At 63.0% G+C, this 18,081-nt stretch overlaps 1 protein-coding gene across 1 annotated transcript; it reads right to left on the reverse strand.

Annotated features, from left to right (window-relative positions):
• Window positions 1–563: 563 nt before the first annotated feature.
• LOC133771028 (sodium-dependent dopamine transporter-like) lies at window positions 564–17,633 on the reverse strand. The gene is made up of 5 exons (XM_062206770.1): window positions 17,479–17,633; window positions 16,197–16,327; window positions 15,158–15,289; window positions 678–836; window positions 564–646 (listed from the first exon to the last, which is right to left on the reverse strand). Exons 1-5 carry the CDS (start codon window positions 17,631–17,633, stop codon window positions 564–566), a joined length of 660 nt encoding a protein of 219 aa, XP_062062754.1.
• Window positions 17,634–18,081: the final 448 nt, after the last annotated feature.

The following is an 18,081-nucleotide window of genomic DNA, read 5'->3' on the forward strand; positions in this document are numbered from 1 at the left end:
TCCCGAGGACTTTCATAGACTGCGCCTCTGAGGGCTGCAGCCTCCACCTGGGGCTCCTCAGCCTCAGTCCACGGTCTGCGAGGGGGTGGCGAGGCATGGAGACTTCTGAGGGGGCGCCCGGCTTTACCTACCCGCCCAACAGCGATGCTGGAGGCGCTGAGCTCCGCGAAGCCTCCGCTGGCTCTGGCCCAACCCTGCTGCAAAGTCTCTGCTTGATCTCTTATGAGGTCACGGGGTCTGCCCCTCCCGCCATCTGGGGCGCCCCTCGGCCCCCGCCCCGGGCCACACCCCAAAACCCGCTCCAGGCACCAGGAGCACTGGGAGGCTGCTATGGCCCCTGCATCTGGATCCTCTCAGCCAAGTTGGGTGCTTTCCAGGCGGGAACAGTCTGGGGTCTCCAACACATCCCCCTGGCACACAGGCTCTGGCCTTCGGGGAGTCCAGGGCGCAAGCATCTGAGCAAAGCCCAGGACTTGGAGAACCCGTGGGAAGAGCGCGGGGAATGGCACCAGGCCCCGCTGGGCAGAGCCTGACCACAGACCTGGCGTGGCCCCCAGGCCAACTTACTCAAAGTACTTGGCGGCAGGCTTGGTTCCAAAGGTGTGCTTGATGCTGGTGTCATGGCCAGCGCTGCTGTGGCTGGTGTTGTCGTGGCCGACGCTGCCGTGGCGGACGTCGGACGTCAGAGCAGCTGGGGCTGTTCCAGGTGTTGCTGCAGTGGGTCCAGAGCAGCTCGGCCGTGAAGGAGGAGAAGAGGTAGTGCAGCGCCCAGGCGATGATGATGGTGTAGAAGAAGCCCACGTACAGCGAGATCAGGATCACCGTGAAGCTCACACCTGGGGCAAGAGGGGCGGCTCAGGGGAGGGGTGGGGAAGGGCCCCCTGCACCTTCCCAGAGGCTGCAGGGCACCTCTGAGGGACCGCCTGTGCACCGGGGTCACCCAGCTACGCCAAGGTCACCACTGCCAATGCAGCAATGGAGGCTCCACCAAGTCAGGTCAGCTGACTCAGGGACACTTGGGGGTGTTGTGGGCCCCCCAGGATGACCTAACCCAGGTGGTCAGTGATGACTGGTCCCAGGCAAAACCACGAGACCCAGAAAAAGCCACTGTGACTGCCCAGTGGCACCCCAGACTGCCCATGCACCTGTGTCACCCAGAGACGTTGGGGCCATCATGGCCCTCTGTAGCAAGGGAGAGTGGAGGTGGGCAGTGTCAGGTGGGGGAGGGTGGCGTTAGCAGGGCAGGTGGGGCAGGGTGGGGGAGGGTAAGGGAAGGTGGAGGTGGGCAGGGTCAGGTGGGGAGAGTGGGGATGGGCAGGATCAGGTGAAGAAGGGTGGGGGCGGGAAGGGTTAGGTGGGGGAGGGCAGGTGCAGGCAGGGGAAGGTGGGTGTAGGTGGGGGTGAGCAGGGTCAGGTGGGGTCAGGTGGGAGTGGGTGAGGTTGAGCAGGGTAAGGAAGGGGAGGGGAGGGGTGGACAGGGTCAGGTGTGGAGGGTGGGAATGGGCAGGGTCAGGTGGGGGAGGATGTGGGAGAATTTGGTGGCAGGGTCATGTAGTGGAGGGTCGGGGAGAGCACGGTCAGGTGGGAAGGGTGGAGGTGGGCAGGGTAAGGTGGGGAGGATGTGGGAGGTTGGGGGTAGTCAGGATCATGTGTGGTAGGGTGGAGTGGGCAGGTGGCGGGCAGGATCAGGAGGGGTAGGGTGGGGGAGAGTGGCGGTGAGCAGGGGCAGGTGGGAGAGTGGGGGTGGGAAGGGTCATGTGTCTTCTTGCTCTTCGAGCTTTGGAGAAGCCATTTTCCACCGTGAGAGCGAGGGGGTGCTGCACGGTGTTTGTGTCAGACAGGGACCAGAGTGTAGGGGCAGCCACGGCGTAGTGGGGGACCTGCCAGCAGTCAGCCGGAACACCCAGCATGGTGACTCTGTTTCTGGAGTCCCTGGGTTTCCAGGGAAGCCTCAGGCTGACCACGATGGCCCGTGGGAAAGCTTTGTGTGCGTATGCTCAGCCTCTTGGGGGCTCAGGGGAGTTCTGATGGGACGCCGGCGTGGACCTGGCTCCGGGAGGAGGGGCGGGCTATGCCCTGGTCCCCCTGGACCCAGTGCTGTGTCCACAGCTGAGTCAGGCTTTGCCTCCTCCCCAGCAGAGCCGCCGTGGCTCTGAGGTGGGGCTGAGGCCCTCCCCTTGATGCTTCCCCTGTGCCTGGTGAGGAGAGGGCTCCATAGCAGGGTGGCGGCGAGTGTCTCAGTTGTGGAGTCCTGGGCTCTGAGCTGGAAGCCAGGGCCTTAGAAGCTGCTAGCCTGGACCCTCAGGAGCCCTGCCGGCGTCCTCTGACATGGCCGCAAATCACAGTGATGTGCATGGGATATCGCTCACGGGAAGCCACCGTTCATCAGCCTGCCCAGGGCCACTCTCCAGCCTGACGTCTGAACCAGGGGTGAGCCCATCCAGGTAGGGGCCATGCAGGACGCAGTCACCCAAGTACCAGCCCAGCCAAGGTCAGCGAAGGTGTGGCACCTGCCACACCCCTGCTCAGGGTGGAACTCGCTGCCACAGCTGGCCCTGGCCGCCCACACCTGCTCTGGAACCCGACATGCACTGTCCATGGGAGCTCCTGGGACCACCAGCAGAGACCCAGCCCCACAGTCCAGCTTCCTGTCCACACATGGTCTCTGCTCATCACAGCACAGGTGCGCCCCACAGAGCTCCCCGACACCTGCTGAAACATGGGGTGCAGGAAGCCAACTCCCCTCTGTTCCCTGTGATACCGGGCACGGGAGTGGCACTGGGTGCAGGGGAGAAGATGCCACTTGAACCCCGGCGTCCCCTGCGAGAGTGCTTGGGTGAAAGTCCCATCTCCGCCTCACTTAAGCTTCCCGCTCCCTGGGAGGCAGCAGGTGATGGCCACCCACGCAGAAGACCTGGATGGAGTGAGTTCTGGGCTCCAGCTTTGGCCTGGCCCAGCTCCGGATGTTGGAGGCATTTGGGGAGTTAACGAGCAGATGTAAGATCTGCCTCTCAACTATGCAAAATTTAAAGAAAACATTAGTGAAAAACGAAATGTTTCTCCTCGTCTGCTTCCCAGGAAGCTCAGAGAAGCACGCAGACCTGTTTTTTTTTGAGCTGGTCCTGTGTGCCTTTCGGTAACCTTTGTAGGAAGGAGAGCATCCCAGACCACTCCAAACATCTACTACAAAAAACCGTAACTGCTTTTCATGCAATGCGACAGGCAGTGGCACACCCACGGTGCACACGGAACACGTAGCTTGTCTTGGCCATGAAACTACCTAGGAAGGAAGTCCTACTAAGCCGTGTGCTTGGCGGCCCCCTCTGCCATCCACACAGCAGCACCCAGGGCGGCCCCAGTGGAGTAGCCCTTTTGGTCCTGAGAAGGGCAGGAGAGAATTCTTCCCCTGCTGGGCGTCCTTGGAGCCTGCCTGGACTGTGCGTGCGTATGGGTGCATGTGCATGAATTTGCGTGAATGTGTGTGTGTGCGTGTGCGTGCATGTGTGTGCGTGTTTCTATGTGTGAGTGAGCGTGCATGGGTGTGTGTGCATGCATGGGTGCATGTAGGGCCACGTGTAGGAGGCGTCGCCATGGCTGGGGCTACCGTGGGGTCATTCCTCTCCTACCCCCTCCCCACCTGCTCCTCACCGCAGGCTCTGAGTCCCAGTGGCCACCCTGACCACAGCGCTGGTCAAAGCTCTCGCAGCAGCAACTTCCAGAATGAGTTGGGGCCCCCGGGCAGAGCCGGAGAGGACACAGCTAATGCATTCGTCTCTCCAACAGAGAGCTAGGTCATGTGGCCCAGCCAGAGCCATATACAAAGGAGAAGGTGATGCATCTGGTCTGGCACAGGTGACCAGAGACCCCAATGCCTTTAACGACCTCGGCTCTCTGTGCTGGGACGAGCGACTGGCACAGCGTCCAGGTGAGTCCTTGAGCACTGACCTCCCCCAGCACAATGTGGCCCCCGGGTCTCTGCCTGAACCTCAGCCCTGCCCAGCAGGCCAGAGAGCAGATCCAGCCACCGCCTCCCCCAGCACCAGGACGTCCTTCTCTGTCGTGTTAGAGGGGCTAGCTAGGGAGCCAGTGGAGATGCACCTGCCGCCCAGCTGAACCTGTGAGTCCTGGACACCAAGGCACTGCCACCAGAAGCTCACGCCAGGAGGTTGGAGGCACGGGAAGGGGGGACGTGTGTCCCCAGGTTGCAGAGCTTTCCAAGCCCACTCCGCTCCCAGACCCTACCCAATGACCTCCCCACCCAGCCTCGCACGTCAGACTCCCCGGGAGGCCCCAGTGCCTGGATTGCAGTCACTCTGGGTGAAAACTGCTGCTTCCCCCGCAGCCTCCTGCTGGGGTCACCTCCACCCTGGTCCAGTTTCCAGAAGTGGCCTGAGTCAGCTCTGCCCTCCCTGGGGGACCGTCTCCTGAGCCCGCCCAGCCACCTCCGGGCAGGCTTTCTCCTGCTGTTGTGGCCCAGTGCTGCCCACCCTGGGCCGAGGAGACCTGTAGCTCACCGCACGCGAGGCACCGGCATGGTCTGGTTTCGGCCACTATCACATGGCCAGGGAACACTCAGGAGCCTGGATTGTCACCCCTGGGCAGTGGGCAGAGCGCCACATAGCACACTCATGGCACACACTGGCCAGGCCCGGGGCACTTCTCTGAGGGATGCAGGTGCACCCCTCTGGGAGGGGTGGACACAGGATGGCCAAGGGGGTGCTCAGACAAGGAGTGGGCAGGGTCAGGTAGAGTTGGGTGAGGGAAGTTGGAGGTGGGCGAGGGAGAGTGGAGGTGGGCAGTGTCAGGTAGGGGAGGGTGGGGTGAGCAGTGTGGGAAATTGTGGGGAGGGAGGGGAAGGGTAGGTGTGGGCAGGGTCAGGTGGGGAGAGTGGGAATGGGCAGGGTCAGGTGAAGAAGGGTGGGGGCAGGAAGGGTTAGGCGGAGGAGGGCAGGGGCAGGCAGGGTCAGGTGAGTGTGGGTGGGGGTGAGCAGGGTCAGGTGGGAACAGGTGGGAGTGGGTGAGATTGAGCATGGTCAGGTAGGGGAGCGTAGGGGTAGACAGGGTCAGGTGGGGGTTGGGAATGGGCAGGGTCAGGTGGGAAGTGTAGGGGAGTGTGGGGGTGGGCAGGGCCAGTGGGGAGGGTAGGGATGGGCAGGGTCAGGTGAAGGAGGGTGGGGGCGGACAGAGTAAGGTGGGGGAGGTTGGGCATCTGTGGGGGTGGACAGGGTCAGGTAGGGATGGTGGGGATGGGCAGGGTCAGGTGGGGAGGATGTGGGAGGGTGGGGGTAGTCAGGGTCATGTGGGGGAGGGTGGGGTGGGCGGGGGTGGGCAGGGTCAGGTGGAGTAGGGTGGGGGAGTGTTGGGGCGAGCAGGGTCAGGTGGGGAGGGTGGGGGCAAGTAGGGTCAGGAGGGGAGAGAGGGGGTGGGAAGGGTCACATGTCTTCTTGCTCTTCGAGCTTTGGAGAAGCCATTTTCCACTGAGAGAGCGAGGGGGTGCTGCACGGTGTTTGTGTCAGACGGTGACCAGGAGTGCAGGTGCCCCGCCTTGGAGAAGACGCTGGGGCAGCCACGGCGTGGTGGGGGGCCTGCCAGCAGTCAGCCGGGAACGACCAAGCATGGTGACTCTGTCTCTGGAGTCCCTGCCTGGACTGTCCGTGCGTAGGAGTGCATGTGAGTGCATGTGTGTATGTGTGTGTGTACATGTGCGTGCATGGGTGTGTGTGCATGCATGGGTGTGTGTGTGTGGGCATGTGTGTGTGCACTCAAACCAGACAGAGAATGGAGGAGCTGTGGACAGACAGAGCACTCCCACCTGCTGGCTCACTCCCCAGATGCTGGGCCAGGAACTCCATCAGGTCTTCTCGTGGGTGGCAGGGGCCCAAATGCTCAGCCATCACCACAAGGAGCTGGCATCTGCAATGGAGGAGCTGGGATTGGACGCAGGCACCCCAGTGTGGGACACAGCTGCCAGGCCGAGGGCCCGCCCACCTCACTCACAATCTCCCAGGAAATCAGCATCCGGAAGACGACACAGCCAGGGCAGCAGAGCCCAGGCAGGAAGCCGTCATCCAGGAATCATCGTGGCCCCCTCCACACAGAGACATAGAGCGAGCCCGGCCACCTGGCGGCTTCGCTTGGCTCTGCTGGCCGCTCACTGACCAGCACGGAGCAGCCTGGGCGGCTATGACCAGATTCCGCCCTGGGAGCCCCCCTCCGCCCCCCGCCCCGACACGTCTCGGAATGGAGCTGAGGCCCCTCTGCAGAGTTCCTGTGGGTGACTGCGGGAACCGGGTGGGGGATGCGAGGACCTAGGCGAGCTGGGAAATGAGCTTGGAGTCACCTGGCCTCCAGAGGGATGTGAGCTCTTCAGGGGACGCTGCCTGTCACCTCAGCTTTTGGCCCCGATGCAGCCACAGCTGCAGGACTGGCTGAGCTCTGGCAGGGGTGGGGGCTGGGCTATGGCGCTGTCCCGGGCAGCTTGTGCCCCATGCAAACTGGGGCCCCGGGGGCCACCGTTCTCTAAGAATTTTCCTTCCAAAGTGGGAGCAGCTCTGGAAACAGCAGAGCTGAGGCGCCTCTGCCTGCACCCATGTGTCCCGGCTTCCTGGCCTCACAATCTGGCTATAATGCAGGCCCAGAGCCAGGACGCCCACGCGGGGACAGCTGCGCTCATGCCCAGCACCACCGCCGCACACCTGGGGTCAGGCGTACTCACCTCCTCCGTTTTTGTAGCATAGGTAGGGAAACCGCCAGACGTTGGCCAAGTCCAGAGCGAAGCCGAAGACCGTGAGGATAAAGTCAATCTTCTTACTCCAGGTCTCACGCTCTGGAGCCTCCACGTGTGGCGGGCCGATGAGGGTGGAGTTGGTGAGCTGCACCCCATTCCGCTCCTTGATGAGCGTGAGCTCCAAGCTCCAAGGGCCCATGGCGTTGGGCTCCTTAGCTGGGACCACCGTGGCTGACACAGGTGCCACGGAGCACTTGCTCTTACTCATGGCCGACCTGCAATCCCAGGATTCCGCGCTTCTTCCCTCTGGGTCAGCAGCCCACCTGGGAAGAAACACACAGAAAGCAGAGCCTTAGCAGCCGGGCCCTCGGTGCCGTGCCAGGAGCAGAGGCCTGGGCACTTTCTTCCTCTGTGGGGAAGAAACAGCGTTCCTGGCTCTCAGAGCCAGGGCCCAGGACAGCTGGAGAGGCCAGTTCTCATGGGGGCTGGGACGGCGCACGGAGCCCGGTGCTCTGGCTGGGCTTGCTGACAGCGACAGTGGAGGAGGGCCAGCGCTGCACTCTCGCTCAAGCGCTGACCTCGGCTTCGGTTGCCCCGCGCACCCCAACTCCGGATGACTTTTAGAGACTGTGCCTCCGAGGGCTGCAGCCTCTACCCTGGGCGCCTCAGCCTCAGCCAGGGGTCTGCGAGGGGGCGGCGAGGCATGGAGACCTCAGAGGGGGCACCGGCTTTACCTACCTACCCTACAGCAACGCTGGAGGCGCTGAGCTCCGCGAAGCCTCCGCTGGCTCTGGCCCAACTACACTGGGCAGTCCCAGCTTTGGCTCTTATGATGTCGTGGGGCCTGCCCCTCCCATCAGGGGCGCCCCTCAGCCCCCTGCCCTGGGCCACACCCTGTAACCAGCTCCAAGGAGCACTGGGAGGCTGTGGTGGCCCCTGCTTCTGGATCCTCACAGCGGAGCTGGGCGCTTTCCATGCGGGAACAGTCTGGGGTCTCAACCAACACCGCCTGGCACACAGGCTCTGGCCTTTGGGGAGTTCACAGCGCAAGCATCCCAGCAAAGCCTGGGACTTGGAGACCCAGTGGGGAGCGTGTGGGGAAAGGCGCGGGACCCCGCTGGGCAGAGCCCAGCAAGTCACCCTCCTCACTGTCCCCGCGGCTGCGGCTGCAGGGATCCATTCCCTCTCTGTTCCCTTCCCTGCAGCCGCCTCACACATAGGATAATATCCCTGCACTCTACCACTGCAGGCAGGTCATGCTGGGGAACAGCAGTGGTGTCCCAGCCGCACCCCCAGCCCCATCGCCACTACCTGGGTCTCTGGAGCCCGCTGTTCCTCCATGCTTCTGGTCAGGCGTCCGGGGTCTCAGGGCCCCCAGGTACCCGCTGTCCGCAGGCACGCCATCTACAGAGACGTGGGTACCTGGTGGTGCCCAGGTAGGGCCTGGGCCTCCACTGCGTCAGGGCGAGGAGCGAGCTCCACTGTCCTTGACCACCTCCGGTGTGCACCGCTGGGAACCAAGGGGCTGTGGGTGATGCGAAGTGGAGGGAGGCCAAGGGAACTTGCTTCTCCCTGGGTAGAGATCCAGGCAAGACGCAGGAAGCCCAGGTCCCGAGAAGCCGCCGGGGATGGCAGTTGCGCACTCCAGGTGAGCAAACCCACCCAGCAGCTTGCCCTCCACCTCCCCATACCCTTTGCTTTTCCACTGCCCGTGGGCCGTTTTGGCTGTCAGTCCGGTCTGCACCCTTGTTCAGCAGAGCAGGGAAAGTGTCCCTTCGTGTGCCTGGCGTCAGAGCCACAGACTCCCCACTCCTGCTGTGCCCACCCCGTGGCCTCCCTGTTCCTCCCTGCCGCTGTCCCTGTTCCTCCCGGCTGGTGCCCAGGGCAAGGCTGCCCCTGCCTAAACCCCCGAGCTGCTGCAGGCTGAGAAGGTGCAGAAAAGAGGGGATGGTCACTTGGCCTCTCCGTCCACCGGGCCACCATGAAACATGGACCGGGGACTAAGACAACATTTGGTTCTGACCGTCTGCAGCCTATGGTCCAAGGTGCAAGATTCCATGCATGCTGAGGGGCAGCTTCTGGGAGCTTCTTGCATCTATCTGTGGCCCTGAGCGCTTACCTCCTAACGCTGTCATGTGGGGCGGCTGTCGCAGGTTGGTCTACGACCACATGCCCTGGACTCTGAAAAGCGCTCACTGGGGTGGAGTGAGGCAACCAGGAGCCACAGCAACAGCATGCAGCCAAGGGAAATGCCTGCGGGTGGCTCATCTCTCCTTCTGATCCAGGGAGGCGCAGGGGCGGGGGGGGGGGGGGGAGTGGGGGGGCTGGTGGCTGTACTTCTGTGAAAAAACAAAGTTGTGCAGAAGGGCTGGGAGCCAAGCAGGAGTGCAGGGCAGGGCTGAAGGGGAAGGGACACACGTGCGACACACAGGCAGGGAGTTCACTGGCCAGGCTTACCACGCATCACACTGCTCCTGCAGCTGGCAAGCCAAAGGGGACCACCTGCTATTACCCTGACTTCTGCCGGCCCCTCTCTTAGGGTGAAGGAGCCGTGGGCATTCTCAGATGGCAGCAGGGCCTCAGGTGACAGACACTGAGCCCCAGACCCCTGGATCTCCATCCTCCCAGCACGGGACCATCCCTGGGCCTGCTCAGGCAGACGCAGCGTGGCTGTGAGTTCATTGAACGGTCGACCTCTGCTTGCCGGGAACTTGGGCCTAAATACCAAGCCAGCCGTGTCCTGGGCACCACTGCCTGGCCGTGTTGGCCCAGAGCCGCGGATGGACAGCCTGTGGCTGCAGGCTGCTGCCGTGAGGGGGCCCCACGCTGGGCACCGCCCACCGGGAGGCCCCTGTGCTCCCCCCACCTTCAAGAGGATGGGGGCTGTGTGCTGGGGTCAGGCCTCAGCTGCAGAAACCCCCGGAGCCTGAGGTTGGGGCAGTAAGTACAGGGTCTGCGTGAGCTCCGAAGCCGTGTTTGGGGTCAGGCAGTTTGGGGGCATGGTTGTCAGAAAGCTCCAGTCCCAGTGCAGCTCCCCCAGCCGCCCCCTGCCTCGTGCCATCACAGGACGGTGGGAGGGGCTCCAACCCTGACTGTTCAGTGGTGAGGCCAGGCGACATGGCATGGTCAGGGTGACCCAGGCTGCCCTGGAGCTTGCCCCACTGGCTTCGCGTGGTCAGCCCACCCTAGGCCTGCAGGTAAGGGTGGCTTCTGTCCTGGGGTAAGGGACTGTGGAGGTGGGGACGGACACAGGGTGATGGGTCAGTGCCCGGCAGGGAGTGTGGGGACGGGGAAGGCCACAGTGGGCGGTGCTTAGCTCCTGTGCCTGCTGCAGCCCTGTGCCCTCCCACGCCCACCCCAGGAGGCCCTAGGCTCCATCCTGACCCTTTAGGGCAGGCTACTCCTGTCACGGTTCTTCTGCTAGCTGGTGTGGTCTCTCTGGCCACTTGCTGCACTGCTGCCCCTGTTTTCACCACATTTTTACCCCCTGGTGTCAAAGCAAACCCAAACCACTGCAACATCAAAGGGCCTCAGGCTAAACACTGCTCCTGTTTCTAGAAGGTCTGGGGCCCTGGGCGGCTGGCCAGGTCTAGCTCAGAGCAGGGGAGCTTCAGGAAGTTCCCCGAGGCGGGTCTCTGGAGTGCAGAGACCCTGACCCAGGGAGAGGCAGCAGGGTGGGAGGAGGGGCTGGCCTGGGGGAGGGGCTCCATGTTCCCATCCAGGGGTCCTGGGCTGGGCACATGTGGCTGCATGTCCAGTCTAGAAGGTTCCCTCGGAAGGTGACACACACAGCCCGTGAGTCTGCGCCTTCCTTAACACGAGCACTGTGACTGCTGCCAGCTGCCCCACTTGAGTCCTGTTTGAGGAGCCCTGGGTGGGTGGAAGCCACTAGTCCCACATCAGAGCACCTGCGGTCAAGGCCTGGCTCTGGCTTCACCTCCAGCTTCCTGCCAGAGCATTCCCTGGCAGCAGCAGTCCTGGCTCACGTGCTTGGGCCCCTGCCACCCACGTGGGAGGCCGGGTGGGGTTCCTGCTCCTGGCTTCAGCCCAGCTCAGCCCCGGCTGGGTCGGGCACCTGGGGCGGGAAGCAGCAGGCAGAAGGCCTCTATGCCTCCCTAGCGAGTAGACAGTGCGGTACAGAAGGTGCTCACTCCCTGGCGAGTAGATAGCGCGGTACTGAAGGTGCTCATTGCTGAACGGCTCTGCAGGCACCCGGCTTCCCTGCCCTCGAGTCCACCCCTGGTTCTCCCACCCTCTGTGGCGCCGGAGCTCAGGGCCTACCTGTAGCAGTTGTTGGTGAACTTATTTTAGCTGGAGAAGGTGATCAGCATGCCAAACCCCACGCCCAGGGAGAAGCACACCTGGGTGGCCACATCTATCCAGACCTGGGGGAGGGGGAGGAGGCCATTAGAGGTTCCCAGGGAAGTGCACACACACAGCTGGACATGGTGGGGGGCGGGTGGCACCCTCCCAGGGACCACCAGGCCCCCTGCCCAACCTCTGTGCCTTCAAGTCAACCAGCAGACTGCACTAACAGGGAGCCGGCCGCTGAGGCTGTGTCCGAGTCGCTGGCCCGAGGGTGCCTGGTGAGAGCAAGCTGTGTCGCTATCCAGAGGGGCCCTGGTCCTCGTCCCAGAAGGGCACTGCTTACTAAGGCCCCCTGGTGCCTGCCTCAGCCACACCCACTCTCACAAACCCTGCTTCCTGTCTTGTGCTGGACACTGGTGCTGGTCTGACCGCCCTGGACAGGTGAGGGGTGTGGCCAAAAACCCAACCCAACCCTTCCTAGTCAGCACAGTCTGCTGGAGCCCAGGCAGTGCCCCAGTGCTGTCCTGTGTGAGGGGCCAGCTGGGGTGCCAGTGGAGCTGCACCTGCTGCCTAGCTGACCCTGTGTGTCCAGGACACCAAGGCAGTGCCACTAGAAGCTCACGCCGGGAGGCTGGAGGCGGGGGGGGTTGGGGGGGGAGGGCTGTGGCCCCAGGCTGCAGGAGCCTTCGGCTGCACAAACCTGTGTGTCCTGGGCCGCAAGCCCAGTGCCTCAGGCCACTCAAGTACTGGAAACAGGCTGTTCAAAGGGAGCCAGGCTGGGGGCGGGCAGAGCCTTCCAAGCCCCCTCTACTCCCAGACCCTACCCACTGAACTCTCCATCCCGGCCTCACACGTCGGACTCTCAGGGAGGGAAGCCACCGTTCATCAGCCTGCCCAGGGCCACTCTCCAGCCTGACGTCTGAACCAGGGGTGAGCCCATCCAGGTAGGGGCCATGCAGGAAGCAGTTACCCAAGTTCCAGCCCAGCCAAGGTCAGCGAAGGTGTGGCACCTGCCACACCCCTGCTCAGGGTGGAACTTGCCTGCCACAGCTGGCCCCGGTGGCCCACACCTGCTCTGGAACCCGACATGCACTGTCCATGGGAGCTCCTGGGACCACCAGCAGAGACCCAGCCCCACAGTCCAGCTTCCTGTCCACACATGGTCTCTGCTCATCACAGCACGGGCGCGCTCCACAGAGCTCCCCGACACCTGCTGTAACACGGGGTGTAGGAAGCCAACTCCCCTCTGTTTCCTGTGATACCGTTCACGGACGTGGCACTGGGTGCAGGGGAGAAGATGCCACTTGGGACCCCGGCGACCCCTTCGAGAGTGCTTGGGTGAAAGTCCCATCTACACCTGACCTCAGCTTCCTGCACCCTGGGAGGCAGCAGGTGAGGGCCACCCACGCAGAAGACCTGGATGGAGTGAGTTCTGGGCTCCAGCTTTGGCCTGGCCCAGCTCCGGATGTTGGAGGCATTTGGGGAGTTAATGAGCAGACGCAAGATCTGCCTCTCAACTACGCAAAATTTAAAGAAAACTTTAGTGAAAACGAAATGTTTCTCCTCGTCTGCTTCCAAGGAAGCTCAGAGCGGCACTCGGACCTGTTTTTTTTGTGCTGGTCCTGTGTGCCTTTCGGTAACCTTTGTAGGAAGGACAGCATCCCAGACCACTCCAAACATCTACTACAAAACACCGTAACTGCTTTTCATGCAATGCGACAGGCGGTGGAGCGCCCATGGCGCACACAGAACATGCAGATCCTCTTTGGCCATGAAACTGCCTAGGAAGGAAGTCCTGCTAAGCCGTGTGCTCAGCGGCCCCCTCTGCTGTCCACACAGCAGCACCCAGGGCAGCCCCAGTGGAGCAGCCCTTTTGGTCCAGTGAAGGGCAGGAGAGAATTCCTCCCCTGCTGGGCGTCCTTGGAGCCTGCCTGGACTGTGCATTCGTAGGTGTGCATGTGCGTGAATGTGTGTGTGCATGGGTGTGCATGGGTGTGTGTGCATGCATGGGTGTGTGTGTGTGTATGCACATGTGCGTGTGCACTCAGACCAGAGACAGAGAAAGGAAGAGCTGTGGACAGACAGAGCACTCCCGCCTGCTGGCTCACTCCCCAGATGCTGGGCCAGGAACTCCATCAGGTCTTCCCGTGGGTGGCAGGGGCCCAAATGCTCAGCCATCACCACAAGGAGCTGGCATCTGCAGCTGAGCTGGGATTGGACGCAGGCACCCCAGTGTGGGACGCAGCTGCCAGGCCGAGGGCCCGCCCACCTCACTCACAATCTCCCAGGAAATCAGCATCCCGCAGAGGACACAGAGCCAGGGCAGCAGAGCCCAGGCAGGAAACCGTCATCCAGGAATCATCGTGGCCCCCTCCACACAGAGACACAGAGCGAACGCAGCCTCCTGGCAGATTCATCTAGCTCTGCTGGCCGCTCACTGACCGGCGTGGAGCAGCCTGGGCGGCTATGACCAGATTCCGCCCTGGGAGCCCCACGCCGGCCCCCGCACAGACCTGTCTCGGACTGGAGCTGAGGCCCCTGACGGGCTGCCCACGGCCCTCAGGCCGAGCAGTATCGTCATGCCCCTGGTTCACCCAAGGACTCCATTGGCACCTGCCGGCTTGGGGACAGCTGGACAGCGCGCCGGGCTCCCCGTGTCCCCCTCCCTCCTGCTGTCCCCCAGGCCAGTCCCTGCTTGGAGAGGTGAATTCAGTCTGAGTCCACATCCTGGGGCAGGGCATGGGGCCGAGTCAGGCGAGACTCAGGACTCCAGAGTGGGCCACAGGGCCACGTGTAGGAGGCGTCACCATGGCTGGGGCTACCATGGGGCCATTCCTCTCCTACTTCCCTCCCCACCCACTCCTCACCGCAGGCTCTGAGCCCCACTGGCCACCCCGACACAGCCCTGGTCAAAGCTCTCGCAGCAGCGACTTCCAGAATGAGTCGGGGCCCCCGGGCAGAGCTAGAGAGGACACAGCTAATGCATCCGTGTCTCCAACAGCGAGCTAGGTCATGTGGCCGAGCCAGAGCCATATACAAAGGAGAAGGTGACGCATCTGGTCTGGCACAGGTGACCAGAGACCCCAGTGCCTTTAACGACCACAGCTCTCTGTGCTGGGATGAGCGACTGGCACAGCATCCAGGTGAGTCCTCGAGCACTGACCTCCCCCAGCACAATGTGGCCCCCGGGTCTCTGCCTGAACCTCAGCCCTGCCCAGCAGGCCAGTGAGCAGAGCCAGCACCCAGCCCCCCTGGCACCAGGACACCCTTCTCTGGGCAGCTTTGCCCCTCCCAGCACTGGCACTGACCACATCTGGGGAGACCATTGGATACGCACTCTATTCCAGACACCGCAATGACTGTCCAGGGCTCAGGGGAGATCCAGGCGGGCCCCTGGGTCATCTCATTGAGTGCCTGTTGTCAGGGTGGGTCCTGCCCAGGTTCCTGAGCCATTGCCTCCAGGGGGCGGTGTTGGCTCAGGGGCAGGGTGCCGAGGTCTGGGATCCAATCCACTGTGCTCCCTGCCAGGTGGCTTGCTTGGGCCCTGACACACCCGGGACTGGGCCCCCAACAGAGATGCCACATGGCGCTCCCAGGCTCCCGTGAGGATGGAGGGAGAACACCTGGAATGGGTCAGTGCTGGGCGGGCACCTGGGCTCTCCAGTGCCACTGCCTGGCCTTAGTGGCCTCGAGGGCTCAATGAATAATATGTAAGATGAACGAGTGACTGACAGCTGATTTGGGTGGACAGGCTGTGTATACATGGTGGATGACAGATGATAGAGAACGTATGCATGGATGATGACAGAGACATGAGTGACAGGCAGGTGATGGATGGGTACAAAGACAAGGCACACAGATGGATGGATGATGGACAGGTGATGGATGGGTGGGTGACGGACGGATCCCAGACTGACGGACAGATGGGTATGCTATCTCATCCAGCACCACAGGGGAGCCTCGGGATGGCCTCACCTGGAGGTGGGGCAATGTGCCCCAGTCCTGGTCACTGCAGGCCACTAGGGAGGACCCCGGGCAGCAGCATAGCACACGCACACACAGCAGAGTGGGGAGGTCGCGGCCGGCGCCCGAGGATTGGGGGCCACATCCCTGCCAGGTTACGTTTCAGAAGGAGGCAGATCTTCCAGATGCCAGCAGCCCCTTCCCTGTTGAACTGCCCCAGGGCCAGCTCCATGTAGAACAGCGGCATCCCGGCGATCACCATGAACAGCAGGTAGGGCACCAGGAAGGCACCTGCGGGCAAGGCAGCGCCCGGCACTCAGGGGCCGCCTCTCCTCCACAGGGCCTCGGGCCCAGCTGCCACCCTCCAGCAGGAAGGAGGGTTCTCCTGAGACCCAAGTGAGGACGCATGGACATCCCGCCCCTCGGCCTGGCCCCAGGGACTGCCCTCCCTCCTTATCCCCTGGGGGCCTGAGATGGGGGTAGCCTGGCCCCCACTCCCCAGGACTCAGCCTGCAGAGCAGCCCCCATGGCAGGAGCTGTTCACTAGCAGTGGCCACTGCAGGGGGCTGGGGCGGGGGCCTGCTCCTCTTATTCCTGCCCCTCCCCCGGCACAGCTGGGGGCCTCTGTGTTCAGCCTCTGAATTCCCCTAACTGGACACACCTCTGTTCTGGGGTGGGGAGCCGAGGCATGGAGACCCCTCAGCTCTGTCTTTGGGCACGGAGGCCCCAGTCTCCACTCTCTGCAGAGTTCCCGTGGGTGACTGCGGGAACTGGGCGGGGGATGCGAGGACAGAGGTGAGGTGGGAAATGAGCTTGGAGTCACCCGGCTTCCAGAGGGACGTGAGCTCTTCAGGGGACACTGCCTGTCACCTCAGCTTTCGGCTCCGACGCAGCCACAGCTGCAGGACTGGCTGAGCTCTGGCAGGGGTGGGGGCTGGGCTATGGCACAGTCCCGGGCAGCTTGTGCCCCGTGCAAACTGGGGCCCCGGGGGCCACCGTTCTCTGAGAATTTTCCTTCCTAAGTGGGAGCAGCTCTGGAAACAGCAGAGCTGAGGCGCCTCTGCCTGCACCCATGTGTCCCGGCTTCCTGGCCTCACAACCTGGCTATAATGCAGGCCCAGAACCAGGACCCCCATGCGGGGACAGCTGCGCTGGCGCCCAGCACCGTCGCCACGCACCTGGGGTCAGGCGTACTCACCTCCTCCGTTTTTGTAGCATAGGTAGGGAAACCGCCAGATGTTGGCCAAATCCACAGCGAAGCCAATGACCGAGAGGAGAAAGTCGAACTTCTTGCTCCAGGTCTCGCGCTCTTCAGCCTCCACGTGCAGCGGGTCTATGAGGGTGGAGTTGGTGAGCTGTACCCCAGCTGTACCCCTTCCGGGGGTTCCTGGGCGCAAGCGTCTGAGCAAAGCCCAGAACTTGGAGACCCCGTGGGGAGCGCGCAGGGAAAGGCGCGGCACCCCGCTGGGCAGAGCCTCAGCAGGTCACCCTCCTCACTGTCCCCATGACTGGGGCTGCACCGACCCCCATCCTCTGCGTTCCCTTCCCTGCAGCCACCTCACACATAGGACAATATCCCTCCACCCTACCTGCAGGCGGGCCGCACTGGGGGACAGCTGTGGTGTCCCAGCCGCACCCCCAGCCCCATCGCCGTGACCCGGGTCTCTGGACCCCGCTGTTCCTCCATGCCTCTGGTCAGGCGCCCGGGGTCTCAGGGCCACCAGGTACCCACTGTCCGCAGGCACGCCATCTACAAAGACGCGGGTACCTGGTGGTGCGCAGGCCCCCAGGTAGGGCCTGGGCCTCCACTGCGTCAGGGCGAGGAGCGAAACCCACTGTCCTTGACCACCTCTGGTGTGCACTGCTGGTAATGAACAGGCAGTGTGTGATGCAAAGTGGAGGGAGGCCAAGGGAACTTGCATCTCCCTGGGTAGAAATCCAGGCAGGAAGCCCAGGTCCCGAGCAGCCACAGGGGATGGCAGCTGCGCACTTCAGGTGAGCAAACCCACCCAGCAGCTTGCCCTCCACCTCCCCATACCCTTTGCTTTTCCACTGCCCGTGGGCCCTTGTGGCTGTCAGTCTGGCCTGCACCCCTGTTCAGCAGAGCAGGGAAAGTGTCCCTTCGTGTGCCTGGCATCAGAGCCACGGACTCCCCACTCCCGCTGTGCCCAACCCCCCGTGGCCTCCCAGTTCCTCCCAGCCACTGCCCCTGTTCCTCCCTGCTGGTACCCAGGGCAAGGCTGCCCCTGCCTAAACTCTGGAGCTGCTGCAGGCTAAGAAGGAACAGAAAGGAAGGGGTGGTCACTTGGCCTCTCCGCCCACCAGGCCGCGCACCTGGGATCCAGGGGCACTCACCTCCGCTGTTTTTGTAGCACAGGTAGGGAAACTGCCAGACGTTGGCCAAGTCCACGGCGAAGCCGATGACTGCAAGGACAAAGTCGATCTTCTTGCTCCAGGTCTCGCACTCCGGAGCCTCCACGTGTGGTGGGCCGATGAGGGTGGAGTTGGTGAGCTGCACCCCATTCCGCTCCTTGAGGAGCGTGAGCTCCACGCCCTGCAGGCCCCTGGCTTTGGGCTCCTTAGCTGGGGCCACCATGGCTGACACAGGTGCCACGGAGCACTTGCTCTTACTCATGGCCGACCTGCAATCCCAGGATTCCGCGCTTCTTCCCTCTGGGTCAGCAGCCCACCTGGGAAAGAAACACACAGAAAGCAGAGCCTTAGCAGCCGGGCCCTCGGTGCTGCGCCAGGAGCAGAGGCCTGGGCACTTTCTTCCTCTGTGGGGAAGAAACAGCGTTCCTGGGACTCAGAGTCAGGTACAAGGACAGCTGGAGAGGCCAGTTCTCATGGGGGCTGGGACGGCCCACGGAGCCCCGTGCCCTCACCCCATACCCTGCGATGCTTGCACGGCCTTGAGTTTGCTAATAATGACAGCAGATGTCACTTCCAGGGTGTGGCTTTGTGCTCCAGGGGCCTCAGTATCGAGTCTGGACCACGGGCACAGGTGCTCTTCATACTCAGGAATGAGAGCCACATTACAGAACCAAACCCAGCGGGCTTGATTGCGAGTTTATACAAACACC

The sequence above is a fragment of the Lepus europaeus genome, chromosome 12, assembly GCF_033115175.1.
Source record: "Lepus europaeus isolate LE1 chromosome 12, mLepTim1.pri, whole genome shotgun sequence".
Classification (NCBI taxonomy): Eukaryota; Metazoa; Chordata; class Mammalia; order Lagomorpha; family Leporidae; genus Lepus; species Lepus europaeus.

Bases quoted from the DNA above. Each gene is read 5' to 3' on its own strand.
- LOC133771028 (XM_062206770.1), bottom strand. From the start codon at position 17,633: ATGAGTAAGAGCAAGTGCTCCGTGGCACCTGTGTCAGCCATGGTGGCC. The intron at 16,328-17,478 runs CGTGGAGGCTCC...CCTCATAGACCC, and splicing joins ACCCTCATCGGCCCACCACA to GCTGCACGTGGAGGCTGAAG. The intron at 15,290-16,196 runs GTGAGTACGCCT...CCTTGCCCGCAG, and splicing joins ATGCTACAAAAACGGAGGAG to GTGCCTTCCTGGTGCCCTAC.